The 17004-nt window shown below is 38.3% G+C and overlaps 1 protein-coding gene across 1 annotated transcript in view; it reads right to left on the bottom strand.

Moving 5' to 3' along the window:
* Positions 1-4030: 4030 nt before the first annotated feature.
* ACTN3 (actinin alpha 3) overlaps positions 4031-17004 on the bottom strand; it is a 31828-nt gene continuing 18854 nt past the window's right edge. Inside the window, exons 5-21 of the mRNA XM_053449588.1 lie at positions 16223-16310; positions 13453-13531; positions 12206-12287; positions 11780-11865; positions 11265-11357; positions 10851-11081; positions 10612-10759; positions 10258-10408; positions 9952-10060; positions 9654-9794; positions 9286-9468; positions 8596-8730; positions 7907-8086; positions 7263-7409; positions 7020-7085; positions 6523-6681; positions 4031-6233 (exon numbers count right to left, since the gene is read on the bottom strand). Coding sequence (XP_053305563.1) covers positions 6075-6233; positions 6523-6681; positions 7020-7085; positions 7263-7409; positions 7907-8086; positions 8596-8730; positions 9286-9468; positions 9654-9794; positions 9952-10060; positions 10258-10408; positions 10612-10759; positions 10851-11081; positions 11265-11357; positions 11780-11865; positions 12206-12287; positions 13453-13531; positions 16223-16310 — 2237 coding nt within the window. The 3' untranslated portion in view covers positions 4031-6074. The remainder of the gene's footprint in view (positions 6234-6522; positions 6682-7019; positions 7086-7262; positions 7410-7906; positions 8087-8595; positions 8731-9285; positions 9469-9653; positions 9795-9951; positions 10061-10257; positions 10409-10611; positions 10760-10850; positions 11082-11264; positions 11358-11779; positions 11866-12205; positions 12288-13452; positions 13532-16222; positions 16311-17004) is intronic.

Below are 17004 nucleotides of genomic sequence, written 5' to 3' on the forward strand. Positions count from 1 at the left end.
TGCAAAGCAACAAAGCTCTCTCTGTGACTGTTCTCTGTAGAGAAGTATATAAGTTGTATCAATTATTTCTAGCTGAAGTATTCAGGCAATGTCCTGCTTTGAACACGCGATTATTTCAAAGCAAACACTTCAGACACTCAGAACTCTCGGTCAACAACGTTAGGGTTGCACTTGAGATGTAGGGACTCGGAGTACCTCACCTCAGCTGGCTGCCATCTACAAGCTACAAACTGCTGCAAATTTAATATATGCTGTAAAGGCTTGAATTTTCACATCTGTTGGCACCAGACTTTCCTTCCAATAGATCATCGTTAAAGGATTTAATGTGTACCCATTCCAATTATAGGCCCTTGGAAAAGAGTACTGTTTATTATTTTTTGTCACTACTTCCAGTAGTCAGGAGCTGGTCATTTGCAATTACCTATGGTCACCATAGTAGCCACAGAAAGTACTATCAAACTCGAAAGGGTGGACATTTGACTCTATCTTCGTTGTCACATAGTCATCTAAAGCAACAGATGGCGAGAGGCAAACTCTGAATTGGCTCTGGTAAATACACACATCCTTGGAGTCACTAATGGTCATATATTAGCTCTAGAATTACTATAGTTATCCAAGTACTACATGGAGTGATCAAAGGAGCTATAACATATTTAAAGGGACACTCAAGCATCATATGAATTGAAATTCACATGAGAGTGGAGTGGTCCCTTAAGATTTTAATTTGGTCTTAGTTGCAGAATCATGGAGACGTTCCCTGCCCTCCCCCTCAGATGTTAATATTGCAGGAGATGTGTTTGGTTTAATTCCAGGCAAAAACAAAGAACAAGCCCCTGCCATGGTTAATTATAGGAAGCTAGTCCACATTAGAGCAAGTAGAACTTTGGGAACAAGGGTCAGGTTCAGGAATCCAGTGGGACTTACAGCATGCACAGTAAGCTACTGAATAAATTCTGGCTTGCTTATTTATCATTTGCTGTACCTACTACCTAAGTCAATGGAAGGCAACAAATTGATCTGGAGAAAAAAACTGAGCTTAGGAATAGATTATACAGTCCTACGTGGTCTTGGAAGACAGACTGGGTAATAGCACGATGGGAACATAAATCTCAGCGTACCTATCACTCAGTTGTACTTGACAATCAGGTGTTAGTGAAACAGGAGTAGGGTATGTGTATGTGTACACTGGGTCTGTTTATGAGTACACACACATATAGTGAACATATGTGAGAGTTCCATTCTGCTTTCTGCATATTTTTTGGGTGCATGTTGGGTTGTAATTTTTCCCATACAATCTGTATATGTTACTGACAACTACCTATAGTGCTACTATATATAGGAGCATGTGGGTTGTATAAGTTCACAGAAGGAAATTAAATTATGTAATTTTACCATGTAATTTTACTATGTTATAGTATGCAGTATGTAATGTACTGCAGAAAAGCACATCATAGGACATATAGAACATTATAAATGCCCTGGAAAAAAGGCTGATATGGCAACCTTAGGAATAGGTTTCTTAAGGCTAACACTAAGAGTTCCTAAAACAAGATACCTGAATGAGAATGATAATCACAGGATGTAAATAAATATTACTAACGTTAACAATTACAGAGTAGAATTCTTGTGTATCTACTAGCATTAGTTATTTGAATTTAGGAATCCTGCATGTTCTCTGGAATTTCTTTCTGAAAAATAACCCTAGGCTCCAGGATTTGTGGCTGTAACTACAGAGGAACAGAACAGGAATTTAAGTTTTGAGATATTGTAGCAAAACAACAGTGTGCAATTCTTGAAGCTGGTTTTGCAATATAGTGTAAGCATCTTGAATGTCGGTTACAGTCTGTGGTAAGGCATTGTGGTCTATTCACTAATTGTGGTCTTGTTATACTCCAGAAACACGTCACAGGACAGCGTTGGAAATGACTGGCGGCAGGGCCAGCCTTAGGGGTGTGCGACCTGTGCGGCCGGGACTTAAATTAAAACATTGTTTGTTTTTTTTTTTTTGTTTTTTTTTTAAACTTTATTTAACATCCTTCATGTTAAATAAAGTTAAAAAGAAAAAACAAAAAAACGATACTTTAATTTAAGTCCCGGGCAGGGGCGCCGATCGGTTGCTCGTGAAGTTTTCAGCAACCGCTCTCGCCCCTCATTCTCCGTGACTCCATCGCGGTGCCGGCATTTCATGTTGAGCGCCGGAATATGATATCATATTCCGGCGCTCAACATGAAATGCCGGCACCGCGGCAGAGCGGGAAGACGGATGCCTCCCGCTCCCACCGCAGGACTCCGGCAACAAGGTAAGTGATGATAATGAGAAGTAGGGAGAGGGAGTAGATAGTGAGAAGGGGCAGGGGGGGTAGTGAAAAGGAGCAGAGGGGGGATAAGGGGCAGGGGGGTAGTGAAAAGGAGCAGGGGGGGATAGTGAGATGGGGCAGAGAGGGGGTAGTGAGAAGGGGGGATAGTGAGAAGGGGCAGAGGGGGGTAGTGAGAAAGGGGCGGGAGATAGTGAGAAGGAGCAAAAGGGGGAGGTAGTGAGAAGGGGGCAGGGTGGGGGAAGGTAATGAGAAGGGGCAGGGGGGTAGTGAGAAGGGGGTGCCAGAGGAGTAGTCTGCACAGGGCGCCAGAACACTTAAGGCCAGCTCTGACTGGCGGTAGGTATAGCATGTGTCGGGAAACTTATTTGGCCAAACACATCTCCTGCACGCCGAACAACTGAGGGGCAGGGAAAGAGGCAAATTCACATAGGTTGATTGAGGGATCACTCAACCATCTGCATAAAATGGCTGGAGTGTATGTTAAGGGATTAAATGTGGAATTGATCACAAAATGTACCATGAATGAATCTCCCCCTGTCGTCCAGGCATCTGGCGGGTGCTCGCTGTCTTCCTCCTGCACTATCGTCTCTCCCTGATATTTGCATGTTTGACTACGCTGATCTCTCCATTACTGACCCGGCTTGCTTGACCATTCTATTGAACTGTTGCGTATCTACTTGTGACTCTCATTCGAATCCCTGGGTTCCTCATCTGATTCTCACATAACAGCCGACTTATCAGGTAAATGCCATTTTACTTCTTGACATTTGAGCCAATCAATTGCTAAATATGTATAGGGTCTATTACCTTTATGTCTTTTAACATCATATAATATATGGATTACAATTGTCTATAGACAAAAATAGGGATTAGTTTAGATCAGATGAGCCAAGATCGATGGCAGATTGCCAAAGCTTGCATTGCTTATTACTTTCCTGTGTTGAGCTTGGTTCCCTTTAGTTTTTGCAATACTCCATTACTACACCACCTAGTCCTTTGAAGATTACCAGAAAAAAAATCACATTAAAGGTGCTGTTCCTCCTGCTAAATGTAATGTTTTTTTCAACTAAATGCAGTTCAAACTCTTCCCAGAAACTGTCCTGTAACCCGCAAATGACAGAAAGTGTATTATTACATCCCTACAATACCACCACACTACATACCCACAATAACATTGGCAAAATCCAGCATTGTGAGGTTGGCACATTTTATTTTTTCTAATTGTAAGTAGTATGCCACTTGCTCCAGTTGTGCTTCATGCAAACTAATGTTGAGGTGCTGGCTTGGCTCTTTTAGAGCTATGTATGTGATTGCCAACCTCCAATAATTGTACAGATTCATAGGTTCTCCGATGAGCTCTACCTCGTTTTCTTTCTTCCCTTCATCATGGTAAATTTACTCATGTTAAGTGTTTTACATCTACCTGAAGTGTGTACACAGTAACACAATTTACATTCTTTTGTACACTGTACAATCATACACAGATGACACTTGATACACACATTTTGTTTACTCCCAAGGTAGAGTTTCTAAAGAACACCGGCACCTGTTCTGCGTCTGAGTCAACACTTCAGAAGGCAGAACAGCTGTTTAGGCAATACCGCCAAATACCGCTTCAATGTCTGCCTCGTGTTACTATAGGGTCCAGTAATGTTGGATTTATTGCATGGTGCTAAGTATAATCCATTTAAGAAATAAGCGCACACACTGTATTAATATCGGATTGGTTTTATTGATCCTTTTCTGCGTATCAAAGGAAATTCACCAATTATCATTTAATGGAACCAGTCAACGATTTGGAAGTCCTAGCAAGTAATTCCAAAGCATTTACTAAATGAGTAATGGCATGTGATTATAGGTTCCCGATAACGTAAATTATCCAGTTGTCTCTATTCATTCTATTGCTTTCAATTTGAGCAATAATCTTTTTTGAAGAAACACTTTAATCGCATCATTTTCTTTTAAAACCCCTTTGGTTATTCTAATTGATTTTCCATTTGCTTAAATATACTTGGATTCCCTTAAAATGATATAAGATAAAAATATCAGGTGGCCTTTTAGTAATATTTTGTATCCTCTTGAAGCAAAGAGTAAGCCACTATGCATGGAGAGGCAAGGGCTCAGAATAAAGGCTTATACTAGAGACAGTGCTTTGTAGAAGCTCACCTGGTGCAATGTGATTTGTAAGGGGCGACGACTCGTTACCTCTTAATCATAATTATTACCACACTTTCTTTGGATAGGGTAAATCCCTCTGAAGCTGTAGCCTACACCTACAGGGAATACAGTAAAACCTATAACATTATGTATATTTAAAACACATTTTTCTTTTTCTATCCCCAGGTGTCTTTATATAGAGATACAACATGCAGCTATATGTGTGAGATGAAATCCTTGCAGGGTATTTGGGTGCACATTTTTTAAACAGAAAACAAACATTTTATTAAGCTATGACGTTTCAATGTATTCACATTTTTCCCTTACTTTGAATGCATAGATCAGAGATGAGAGCTGAACTCACAATAAAAGCAGCCCTTGAACGACGGTACTAAGCTTTCTGGTAGGAAACATATACCAGGTTTCACATTAGCAAGGCAGATACTGTCAAAAACTCACATACATTTTAACACTTTCTCATTTTAAGACACTTACAGAGAGGGTGCGTACGTTACACATGTAAAAAATGACATGGCCTCGAGACCATTTTCGATTAAATGTTGTCTTTAGTTGAAGTTGATACAGAAAAGAGGTATACTCACAGTATAAGGTGCATATCAACTTTGACTAAAGACTTTAATGTCTTCTCTTGAGTTAATAAGGTTATATCCATTTCCTTTAAACTTAGTAATAGTATAAGCATGCATATACAATGTGGGTATGTAATGTATTTTGTTGTAGCTCATTAGCATGTCACCTATTACTTCTGTTCATTTAGGTGCGTGGATGTTAAAAATAATTTTTTAGTCTGCTCAAAGAGAAAAGGAGTAGAATATATTTATTAAAACTTTGCAGTAATCACAAAAATGTATATATACACTTAAGATCTTGTATAAAAGTACACAACAGACCTGGGGCCTTCGTAGTACAGCAAGGATGTACATTTATGTAGACTCAAGAAGACTCTCCAATCTAAAATCATCTCCTCAAAACCTCTCGTACTCTCCCTTGGGCACATTAACGTGTCGTATTCAAGGTGAATTGTTGCCAAATTAAGACAATAATGTCAAAAAATGAAACTACAAGAGGGCACAGATTTTACAGGATGTTATGGAGGCTGCAAATCTAATGTGAATACTTAAATATTTAACTTTTAAGTATATTGGAAAAAACTACTATTTTGTAACTACTTCCAGTACTTCAAAATGCATTCCTAGTGGTAAGACTTTGATCATGCCTTTAAATTTCCTCCAGGTAGATTAGAATACCAATAGCAACCCTTTGCATCATCGTTTTATACCATTTATAGCATGTCATCATCACTACCTAATCAGCTGTACAAGATGTCTCCCCCATAATTATCTGCCATATCACTATTTCATGACTGCTGTGGTATTTACAGCTCTCACAGTTCAAACAATAAAGTGTATATATACATTTTATTTGGCATTCAAGGTTACAGTTTTAAAATAGCATTGTTTTTATTTTAATTCGTTAATTTAGTTACAGGAAAACAGGAAGCTGAGCTTGGGGATATTAATGAGCTGCAGGGATGATTGTTTTTTGTTTTTTTTTGTTTAAATTATCTTAAAGATCATTCTACAGGTCACTCTCTCCATAGAGTGCGCTGGAGAATGATATATAATCCAGGGCTCCAGACACAGTATCTCCACCCATATATTTTGTCATGCGACTGATGCAATATTCGGCCTGTTCTGGAGGCAGTTCTCTACGGAGTTCATCGACTGTGATGTAGCTCTGGAAAAAAAAAAAAACAGATTTTGATCGATTTGCAAATGCCTCTGTTATCACTTGCATACACTTGGTATTGGTACTTAAGTTGGTATATTAAATAAAAACTCCTGCTACCCTAGTCCTTACATAGCACAACCACCAACGTTTTAGATACACATTCACATGTAAAGCTGGAGACGTTTCTATTTGGACTAGATCCTTAATCATTGGAGAAATTACAGTGGATATACTGGTCACTTAAGATCTGGATACTCTTGGCTGTCAAGGTTATTGACTGTGATATTACACTGACCTTGTCTGAGGCCAGGATCTTGAATGAGGCCATGACCTGTTCAGCAGTGTCAGTTTCTGCTGTCTCCCGGGTCATAAAGTCAATGAAAGCCTGGAAAGTGACAACTCCTGTGTTGTTTGCATCAACCAAAGTCATAATTCTGGCAAACTCTACTTCACCCTAAAGAAACAGGAATAGTTTGATGAAACAGAGAAATAAATATATACATTGAGAGACTTTTTTTATAATTAGCTAACTATTTAGTCAGTTGTCAGTTATACTATGATTCCTTACAGATCCATCAGGTATTAGCTCTTTCTTGTTATTCTGCATCTGTTTATCATGGATAGCATGGTCCCCAAATAGATTACTCAGTCTGTGCCCTTTTTCACCCAACACCTGAATTTCCCTACTTTATTAAACCTGATCCATATTCCTCATTTTTCCCTGTGCAAGTGATCGATATCATTGGCTAATGCTAGTTCTACCTAATTTTTTAAAAAGGTTCACTGTCTTACCAGATCGTATCCCATGGAGATAAGGCAAGCTCTGAAGTCATCAGGATCCATCTTGCCATTCCTCTTCTGTATGTAACAAATGAAGATGTGGATTAAATATAGTAAACCAAAACAGCTTATATTTATTTTATGAGTGATGAAATATAGCGATTTTGTGTGGGATTTTGAATTTACTGTAGATGGAGAGCATTGCTTTCATCTGTCCAGTTTTCATAGCTTAGAAGCATAAGATAAAGTTCTCACCCGATCAAAGTGGTTGAATGATGCCCGGAATTCATTCATCTGCTCTTGGCTGATACCCTTGGCGTCACGGGTCAATATCTGGTTCTCAACTTCATTGATGGTCCTAGCAATAGTGGTGAGAAGCTGTTCCCATCCTACACGAATGTGCTTAGAGGGAAACAAATATTACCTTAAAACCCTCTTTATTCACTTTTTTCTTTTAAAAAATATGTGTAGATTGGATGGTGGATGGTTGTTTTAAATAGGATAATGGTTCATACGAATAATTTACAAAATATTCTCTTTCTTGTATTTTGTTTTTTGTAAAATGTCACTAGAGAAATTACATGCTATTCCTTTAGTTTCAACAACTATCATACAAGACAATTTTTTGACAATATAAATATTATGCAAACAATGAAACAAATAAAGGCCTAAAGTTTCTCAAATTCAAAAGCAAAACTGATTTAGGCAAACATGAAGACATCTTTTATACTTAACACTAAAGTATGGTCAAAAATGAATAATGAATCAGTACCATAAGAGTTTATAAATATAAAAAATAAATTATTATAATACTAGACCTAATACTTAATACCTTAATTTATTTTAATGTGGTCAAAAAAGAAAATGCTTGTTAATTTATTATTTAACCAGTTACTTACCTCCATGCTATAGCTGGTGTGCTTGTTGTCAAATACTAAAGATTCCTGAATGAGTTGGTGGTCTCCTTCAAGTTTGTCAATGTTTGACTTGTAGGAGATAATGTTCTGCTCATACTGCTTGAGGTGGTTCATCTGATCTTCCAGAGAACTGCTAATGTCTACAGATATACGCCCAATTTCCTGAACAGGGAAAAAATATGTTGTTGACCAAACACTAGCAAACACTAGCAATGTCTTTGCATTATAGATACAACAGCTGTAGCAAGTAGCTTTACAAAGCAGGGACAAAAAGATTATGTATGTTCCTGAGCAATAACCCCTGTCTTTATTGGCAAACCCAACAGAATAACACAGGGAAAATATCTACATTTTATGGGACCGTTTGCCAATAAAATATAATTGCTGATGCCATCCCATATGCCATCCCATGCATCTCACCAACCTAAACAGCTTCTAACCAATATTTAAGTCATATTGTTACATTGTTTTCAAATATTGTCTATATATTTTCTAAAACATATCTTTTATATATTTATATATTTTCTATACTTGTTTTTGATGACCTTGGAGTCTCAAAGAAGGATGCCTTTTTCATGCTGTCCACACAATCACATTGTCTTCTAATGCAGATGGTACACTATTATAAATAATGCACTAGTACTACTTCAAATGTTTTAGATGTTACTTACCTCCATCTTGGTCTGGACCCAGGGTCCAATGACATTGGCTTGTGCTGCAAACTGGCGACGCAGGCGCTCGTTAGCCTGCTGACGAGCAAGCTCCTCTTGCAAAGTTTGGTCTCTGTGGGGAACCAGTTGTTTGACCTGGAAGAACGGAACATGCAAGAAATGTAACACAATGTGAATTAGTCTAGAATGTTAGCTGTACTAACTGTTCCTGGATTAATATGCATCTAGATAAAGGTAGAATATTATGTTTCCATCAATTTACCTTTTCTTCTAAACTCAAAACTTAAAAGGATAATGGAGGCATGAAGTTATTTTCTCGTTCAGGGATGTCCAACGTGTGGCCCGCCGGACTTCGAGGTGCGGCCCGTGTGAGCCTGTCCTGTTTTGTGTGTGTTGGTGTGGCAGAGCCTGTCCTGGTGTGTGTGTGTTTGGGTGTCAATGTGGCAAAGCCTGTCCTGGTGTGTGTGTTTGGGTGTCGGTGTGGCAGAGCCTGTCCTGGTGTGTGTGTGTTTGGGTGTCGATGTGGCAAACTAATATGGGTTGGGCACCATGCTTTTGTTTTTTCAAGCCATCAAAACAACGGTTGTAGGACAATCATATGAGGTGCTGTGTAGTCATTTCTGAGATCTCAGATTTAATTTTGTGATGTCTACAAAATTTCTTATGAAAAACATTGTGGTAGATACTCACCGTCTCCCACTTATTGGCAATATCGAGGTGGGTGAGATTGGTGTATGGGTTGATGCCAGACAACTTAATACCATACGTCTGGGCAATTTTCTGGATCTCAGCCTGAATTCCCAAAATTGACATTTTCTCCTTGTCAGCCTCTGGAAGAGTGGCTTTAAACTGCTCATGGGCTGTAATAAGACTCTGTAAGTGAAGTGTAAAATTAGTGTTGGAAAAATAGTAAGCAGACACAAAATTAAATATATATAATGGGTTAACATATGCAGTCACAAACAAGTAATCCGCAAGCACTGTCCATATAGTACATATGGCAGACCTTTTTTCTCATCCCTCTACCCTTCTACCCTTCTCCACATGTGTCTGTTTACCTGGATCTCCTCAATGCTATGTACAATGAACATGTCCTGCAGATCCTCTGTAGCTCCATCCATCCAGTTGTTGAAGGGGGCTGCTCTCTTTGCAAACTCAAGGTAGAGCTGATCAATGGTCTCCAGGAGCTTCTCTACACGCTGGGAGCACATGGAATAACAGCTTCTTATATTGTATTGGATTTCACACTATCATATGGTTAAGACTGCTGTAGTTGTTACTCATTGCCTTTACTAGTAACTGAAAGCCTCTTTTAAGCACCATTCCTTTGTGTCCATTATCTATAAACTCAGTTACCTCCAGAGCATCTCTCCTCTTCTGTGTGAGGGTGCCCAGAGTGTCCCACTGGTCACAGATTGCCTGGCACCGGCTGTTCACAGAAGCAGCATCGTGGTAGTCTAGCTCACTGTAGAAAGATAGTTAAGTGAACATTAATATAGCTATGTTTATAATTAAGAAAACCATTATGTCTTTAGGAATAGTTTCTGTCCATCAGCTAATTTTAGATGACTTCTATACATTGGAATGCAGAAAGTCTCCTGAATAGTCTTTGCTTTAAGCATGAGCTTCTTTTAATCTCAGACTAAGACAAATTCAACTCACTTTAGCTCCTGAGCAATAGCAGCAATTTGCTCCACACGATCCTGATGAGCAGCCAGATCACTCTCAAAGGCCTCATGCTTACGCACCAAGGCACGGATCTCCATAAGAGAGGCTGATTCATAGTCTCTCTGGGACAGCAGTTCTTCCTTTCCTGTAGAAAGAAAAACCTTATCTTAGATAACATTGTTTTCGGTGTAATTATGATTTATAAGATCATGCTCTTTGTATCTAACTATTTGTATGTATGTATGTATATATATATATATATATATATATACACATAGATAACTGGGCCTCAAGTGGCGTATCCTAGGATTGTTCTTGAGTGTGTCCACTTCATCTGACCCTACCTACCTCTGGTCCAAGACTCATGCAGAGATGCCTTCTGCTTAAACTTCTCTGCCAGATGCTCCAATCTTTCTAGTCTCCTGATTTCCAACAGTAGCCACTCCTCGTAACCCTTTTCTACTTGCTCCAAGCCTTTCCAAGCATTAGCAATGTCCTGTGAAAACAGAGGAATGTAATACCAAGCCTGGTGTGTGCCAAAATGTTTCTTACATTTATATAACGCTGAACTTTGCATGAATACTCACAGACACCATCTTGCCCTCAGAGGGCATGAAAGCAGGGCGGTTGCTGAGTCTGAGCTTGGTCTGCAGAGTGTTAAAATTGATTTCCAGTTGACATTTTTCTTGCACACGTGGTGGTTTGTGAACTCTTCTATAGTCCCTAAAGTCTTCTAGTTTCTTTTGCATTGCACTCATGGATCTCTCTGCAGTTCTGTTCTCCAGCCAGGGTATGGTGCGTCGGATCCATTCCAGCAGCTGAAAAAGACAACAGTCTGTTACTTTCAGACCATGAAATGAAGGGATACCTAACGGATAAGAAGATAACTTATGAACTAGTTTTGTTGAACAGGATGTGTATATGGGTGATGTAATCCAAACAATTATTTCAGGTGTTAAAGTTGTTAGAGGCATGTGTATCTGAACAGTTGGCATACTAACCTCGCTTGCTAGCTTCTCATATTCTTCCATCAGCTTCTCGTTTTCCTGGTTAACAGCAAGAACCTTACAGATCCTGTTTGCTGCAGTCTCAGCCTGTGTAAAAAAACACAAATTAAGTTCCCCCGTTTGTCTCTTATAAATACAAACAAAACCAGAAATATATATGTACCACTGTGTGTGTGGTGTTAGCAGACTCCGGGCCTGCATGGACGTTCTATCTCTTTGTATTTAATGGAATCCTGGTATCAAATTATTAGTACCATTGTCATGCCTGGTACTAGCAATTGCTATTATTATTACTAATAATTGTATAACTACTAAGAGTTTGGATCTCATTGCCTTCCTGAGAATGTGACCTGAAGTAACTTGAATGAATAAAAGGAATCTAATGAGTTGATATTAAAGCAGGAGAAACCCTCCTAATTTTTTCCGGTTAATTTAATCTTCCAACAAAGCATCTCATCAGGTGTTCACTACAATTGAAATGCAATATCAGATAGAACCAAATTATTTACCTGCTCGGCTCCAGCAAATGCATGGTAAAAGCAGGACACATAGGTCATAATTGCCTTCTCATCTGGTTTGGGGGTATTCACAATGTCTGAAGAGAAGAACAATTGTCAGTTACATTATTGGAACTGGATAATCATTTTGGTAAACACATTATCCAATTCATGTTGCTGCACAGATGCTTTTTTCAAGTAGATCTTAGTGATTTTCCTCTTTATACTGGTAAATACACTTATCACACATATTGGTGTGTTTTGAAGCTGTACCAACTGTTCAGACTGTGTTACATTCTCATACAAAGTTGTAATTTTCTAAAGTGCAACATCACCCCCATCCAGGCTGACAGCAAGCGTGTGATGTCACTGATGTCACTGATGTCACCTTCTTCAATCTCAAATGCTTATTATCTTATTATCCCATGCTTATGTTACCTTCTGCATCCAACATTTTGGGGATATCCAAGTATTTCTCTGCAACATCAAAGGCAGTGTTGAGGTTTCCAATGGGGTCATCCTTAAAAAAATAGATATTTTTAGTTGCACTGTGAAACATATGTTGATATTTGCCGTAAAATATAATTTACATGCTAAGAAAATGCAATTAGCAGTTAAAAATATCTATGTCCAACAAGTGGGTTATACTGCAGTTCACATGCTTGCATTAACTTCGCAGTGATGATGTTTTCATGTGGGGCCCTTTTTACATCATACGTAGTGCTGGGTGTTCTTCCCGAACAATTCAACCTTAGTTTCATCAGTCCACAAAATATTTTCCCAGTAGCGTTGTGAAGTGTCAGGGTGCTCTTTGGCAAACTTTAGATGAACAATGATGTTAACTTAGAGAATAGCAGCTTTCTCCACGGTGTCCTGCCATGGACTTCATGCCTGTTTAACCAGTTCCAATAATTTCTTCAAGCTTTTAGTGGCTACTCTAGGGTTCTTTTTTACCTCATCGAGCATGCTGCATTGTACCTTGGAGTTATCTTGACCTCTAGGAAAGTAGCCACAGTACTAAACCATCTCCATTTTAACTGTGAACTGATTTATATGTAAGCACTTTGAGATTACTTTGTAACCCTTTCCAGCTTTAGGCAAAACAACAATTGTCTTATTTGTGAGACATGGTTAAAATCAGCAGATGCTTCTTGACAAAAGCAAACTCAAAATTTTTGAATGTTTTTTTTTTATGTCAAAGTAGCTCTAAACGCAAAACAATCTAGTTTTGTTGCTAACTCCTGACTCCAATTAACTTTTGTTAAAGTGATTAACCTAGAGGTTCACATACTTCTTCCAACCCACACTGTGAATGTTTGAATGATGTATTCAATATGGACAAGAACAATATAATAATGTGTGCTATTAGTTAAAATAAACTGTGTTTGTTCGTTATTGTAACTTAGATGAAGATCATATAATATTCAGGACAAATTTAGTATGCTGGTAATTCCAAATGGTCCTCTTTCTTTCTTGCCACTATATATGGTATATACTATATATAAATATATATATATATATCTATAAATATATATATATATATATATATATATATATATATATATATATATATATAAATATATATATATATATATATATATATAATACATACTTATAGGGTGATATGTAAACAACGTTTGTACAGATATGTGTATTAAGTAAAATAAGAGCTAGACAACTGGTACCTTTCTGAGCTTGGAATAATCAATAAGGTCAGGTCTATGTCTGTGAATGAGAGCACACAGAGCAAGCCCATCCTTCCAGCTTCAGTCATCAGGAGAAAAAAATTGGAAAGAGAAACGAGAAAAGAAAGATTAATGAGTAACACCAATGAAATATGCACCTACTTTAAAAAAATATAAAAGAAAATATACTATACTATATACTATCAATGCAATGCAGTGCTGTGAAAAAGTATTTGCCACTTGTCTAGATTTCTTCTATTTTTGCTTACTTTTCACATTTAAATCTTTCAGCTCATCCAGCTAATTTTAAATGTAATTTTAACTTTTAAATGTTCTTTTTAGTTATTGAAGTTAGAGGTAATCAAAACCCATATCACCCATGTGAAAAATAAACCAAAACAAATAACTACAATCAAATGTTTGCAATAACTGGCAATGAGTCTTTTCCATGGCTCTGGAGGAGTTTTTGCCCACTCTTCTTAGCAGAATTGTTTTAATTCAGCAACCTTAGAATGTTTTTGAACTGTCTTTTTAAGATCATGCCGCAGCATCCCAATCGGATTCAGTCACGACTTCGACTAGGCAACTCCAAAACCTTCACAGGTGGACTTTCTTGTGTACTTCGGATCACTGTCCTGCTACGTAACCCAAACACGCTTGAACTTTAGGTCACAAACTGATGGCCGGACATTCTCCTTCAGGATTTTCTGGTGGAGAGCAAAATTCATGGTTTCATGAATTATAGAAAGTTGGCCAGGTTCTGAAGCAGCAAAGTAGCCTCAGAACATCCCACCACCACCACTGTGTTTGACTCTCGGTATGATGCTCTTATTGTGGAAAGCTGTGTCAGCCTTTTGCCATATGCGATCCCTATCTTCCACAAAGTTCCACTTTTGTCTCAGTCCACATAAAAGTTTTGTGGGTCATCATCTTCTTTTTTTTTCAAGTTCTTTTGGCAAATGTGACACAAGCCTTTGTATTCTTTTTGGTCAGCATGGATGGCATGGATGCCATTTTTGCACATTCTCTTTCTTATTGTGGAATTGTGGGATTGTCAATGTGCTTTTGGAGGAATTTTGGTAGGCTAGCCATTCTTGGGGAGCTTCATCACTGTTCCAAGTTTTCTCCATTAATAGATCATGGCTCTCACTGTAGTTCACTTTCCCAGAGCCAGACTGATAGATGTCAATGACTTGTGCTTCTTTTGAGACCTTTTAGCCTACAATGCTTTTGTAAGACAGGTTCTATTTAATTGATGTTCATATTCAACAGGGCTGGCAGAAAGCATGCCTGGGTGTGTGCACTGCAATTGAACCCAATTGTCAATTAAATTTGGTCAAATGCTTTATTTAGTAAATAGGGGTGCAGTTAGTCTTTATCTAAAGTTATCTTTGTCTAATATAAAAATGAGTTTAACAATCTGAAACTGGGAAGGGGGCAAACACTTTTTACAGCACTGTATATGGAGATACACAGTCAGCGAAAATACCCACTGATACCCATGCATATTTAAAGGTAACATACTATGGGTAAACATTACCATTCCCTAAAACAGACATGTGTGTGATTTGTACATGTGTCACACGTAATGGTATACATGCTAGACAAGGATGTACGCTAGGACAGAGAAGTTTCCTGCAGTACTGAATAAAAGAAAAGGCTGCATTTCAAAGTTTGTATAGCTATTTTTTTAAATCTCTAATAACATTAAAATATGACAGCTACAGATCATTGCTTCTCGATAATAATTGGACATTGGGAAAATAATTTTCTAAGCCCCTGTATGGTATGGGGTTTATTGCTTGATATGTTATGATTCCTATTGACCAACAACATTCTGCCCATACAGCCATAGCAATGAAGACCCTATATTTGTAAGTACCATAATATGAATTCATTACCTATAGGGTAAAAATACAAAATTACTTGCCTTTAGGAGTAGCTGAAGGTCCATAGCAGCAGCCCACTATCCCCTTAAATGTCCAGTTTTTGGAGCAGCCAATTACTGGCAGGAAAGTGCTCCCATTGAAATCAGTAAGAACACTTTGTACAATGTATGTGGGGGGTCTCTTTAGAGACAGCACTGGAGCTGGTTGTAAGTATGCCACTCGTGTGCAGTGGTAAGGAGGAAATGTATCTCCTGTAAACCAAGGAGTTGAGGCTGGGAAATGCAAAGGGGATTCTCACAAATCCCTCCGTACATTTGCAAAGGGGAGAAATAGCGACCTAGTGTTTCACCAAAGTAACCCGGAGAAGTGGAGCATAGCTTGAAGAGTTTCCAGGTATGGTAATATTTAGTTTATAATGCATTGAGATATTATAGTGTACCAAACCAGGACTCCTCTTTGTGAGATTGGTCCATAGATGATCAATTCTAGGAATGATGATCTCTGGATATTTTCTAATAAACTAACCCAAATTTAGCCCAAACCAGGGAAAATATTCTGTATTCTGATGGCTTCCACAAGTTGCCCAGATCGAGTAAACGTCCCTAAATTCTGAGTTCCTCATAAACAGACTGCCTTCAATGTGACACAGTTGCCCTAGACAACTGATGAAATCTGCATCCATACATTAAATAGTCCATCTCATGGCACATGGTCACTTTGCACTTACAAGTGAGTAAACCACTAATACTATAGGCCGTGTTTTACTGACATAGGGAAACACTATTGAACCAGGCTTTCAACCCATTAAATATATTATCTGAAAACTTTAATTAACTTTATGTACATAACTGCAATATGCATCATTTTTACACAAATATTACCTGATGTGGAAATTCTGCACATTGACATTTCTGTAGGGTGCTGTTTTCCTTTGACACCAAAGCAGCAAACCTTCCTTTGCAGATGTTTCTAAAACATATAACATATTTTTTATAAGCAATGAAAAAGCCTTGTATTTAAAATACGCCGTAGCTCTGAATTCTCATGAAAAAAGATAAATGTGCCCAAACTATAGCGCTCTCACTTAGGACTTTAGTTAAAACAACCTATCCCAAGCACATATACAGATTATTTGGGAAATGAGTGTGAAACAAACTGATATTTGGAAGCAGCAAAAAAATTAACTGATATGCATACCTGGGAACTCTCAGGGCTTTTGCCCCTATCAGGTTCTCATGTGATTCCCAGGGTCACACTGTCTGGAACTGCCTCCTTCCTATTCTATACTGCTGTGATCATATATAACACTCCCAAATGGTGGTTTTGCTACCTGAATATAGGTGACTCAATTAAGCATTAATGTAACTATAGAGGTCCGTGCCTCAAGGGGGCTCGGTGTGACCCCTTCTTCCTGTCTCCTCATACCCTTTCAAAATTTATCCAGGTCGGAAGGGCATTTCCTTAACTATTTTGAACCGGCACAGGGAGACAGGAACATATCGTGGTCATGTGACATCATGTGACCCCCGCAGAGAGACAGCTGCAGGAGCGGTGAGAGGTAAGGGGGGCGGGAGGTTGGATGTATGCATATGTGTTTGTGTGTGTGTATGTATATATAGATATATAAATATATATGTATATATATATATATATATATATGTAT

Source organism: Spea bombifrons, chromosome 10 (assembly GCF_027358695.1).
Source record: "Spea bombifrons isolate aSpeBom1 chromosome 10, aSpeBom1.2.pri, whole genome shotgun sequence".
Taxonomy (NCBI): Eukaryota; Metazoa; Chordata; class Amphibia; order Anura; family Pelobatidae; genus Spea; species Spea bombifrons.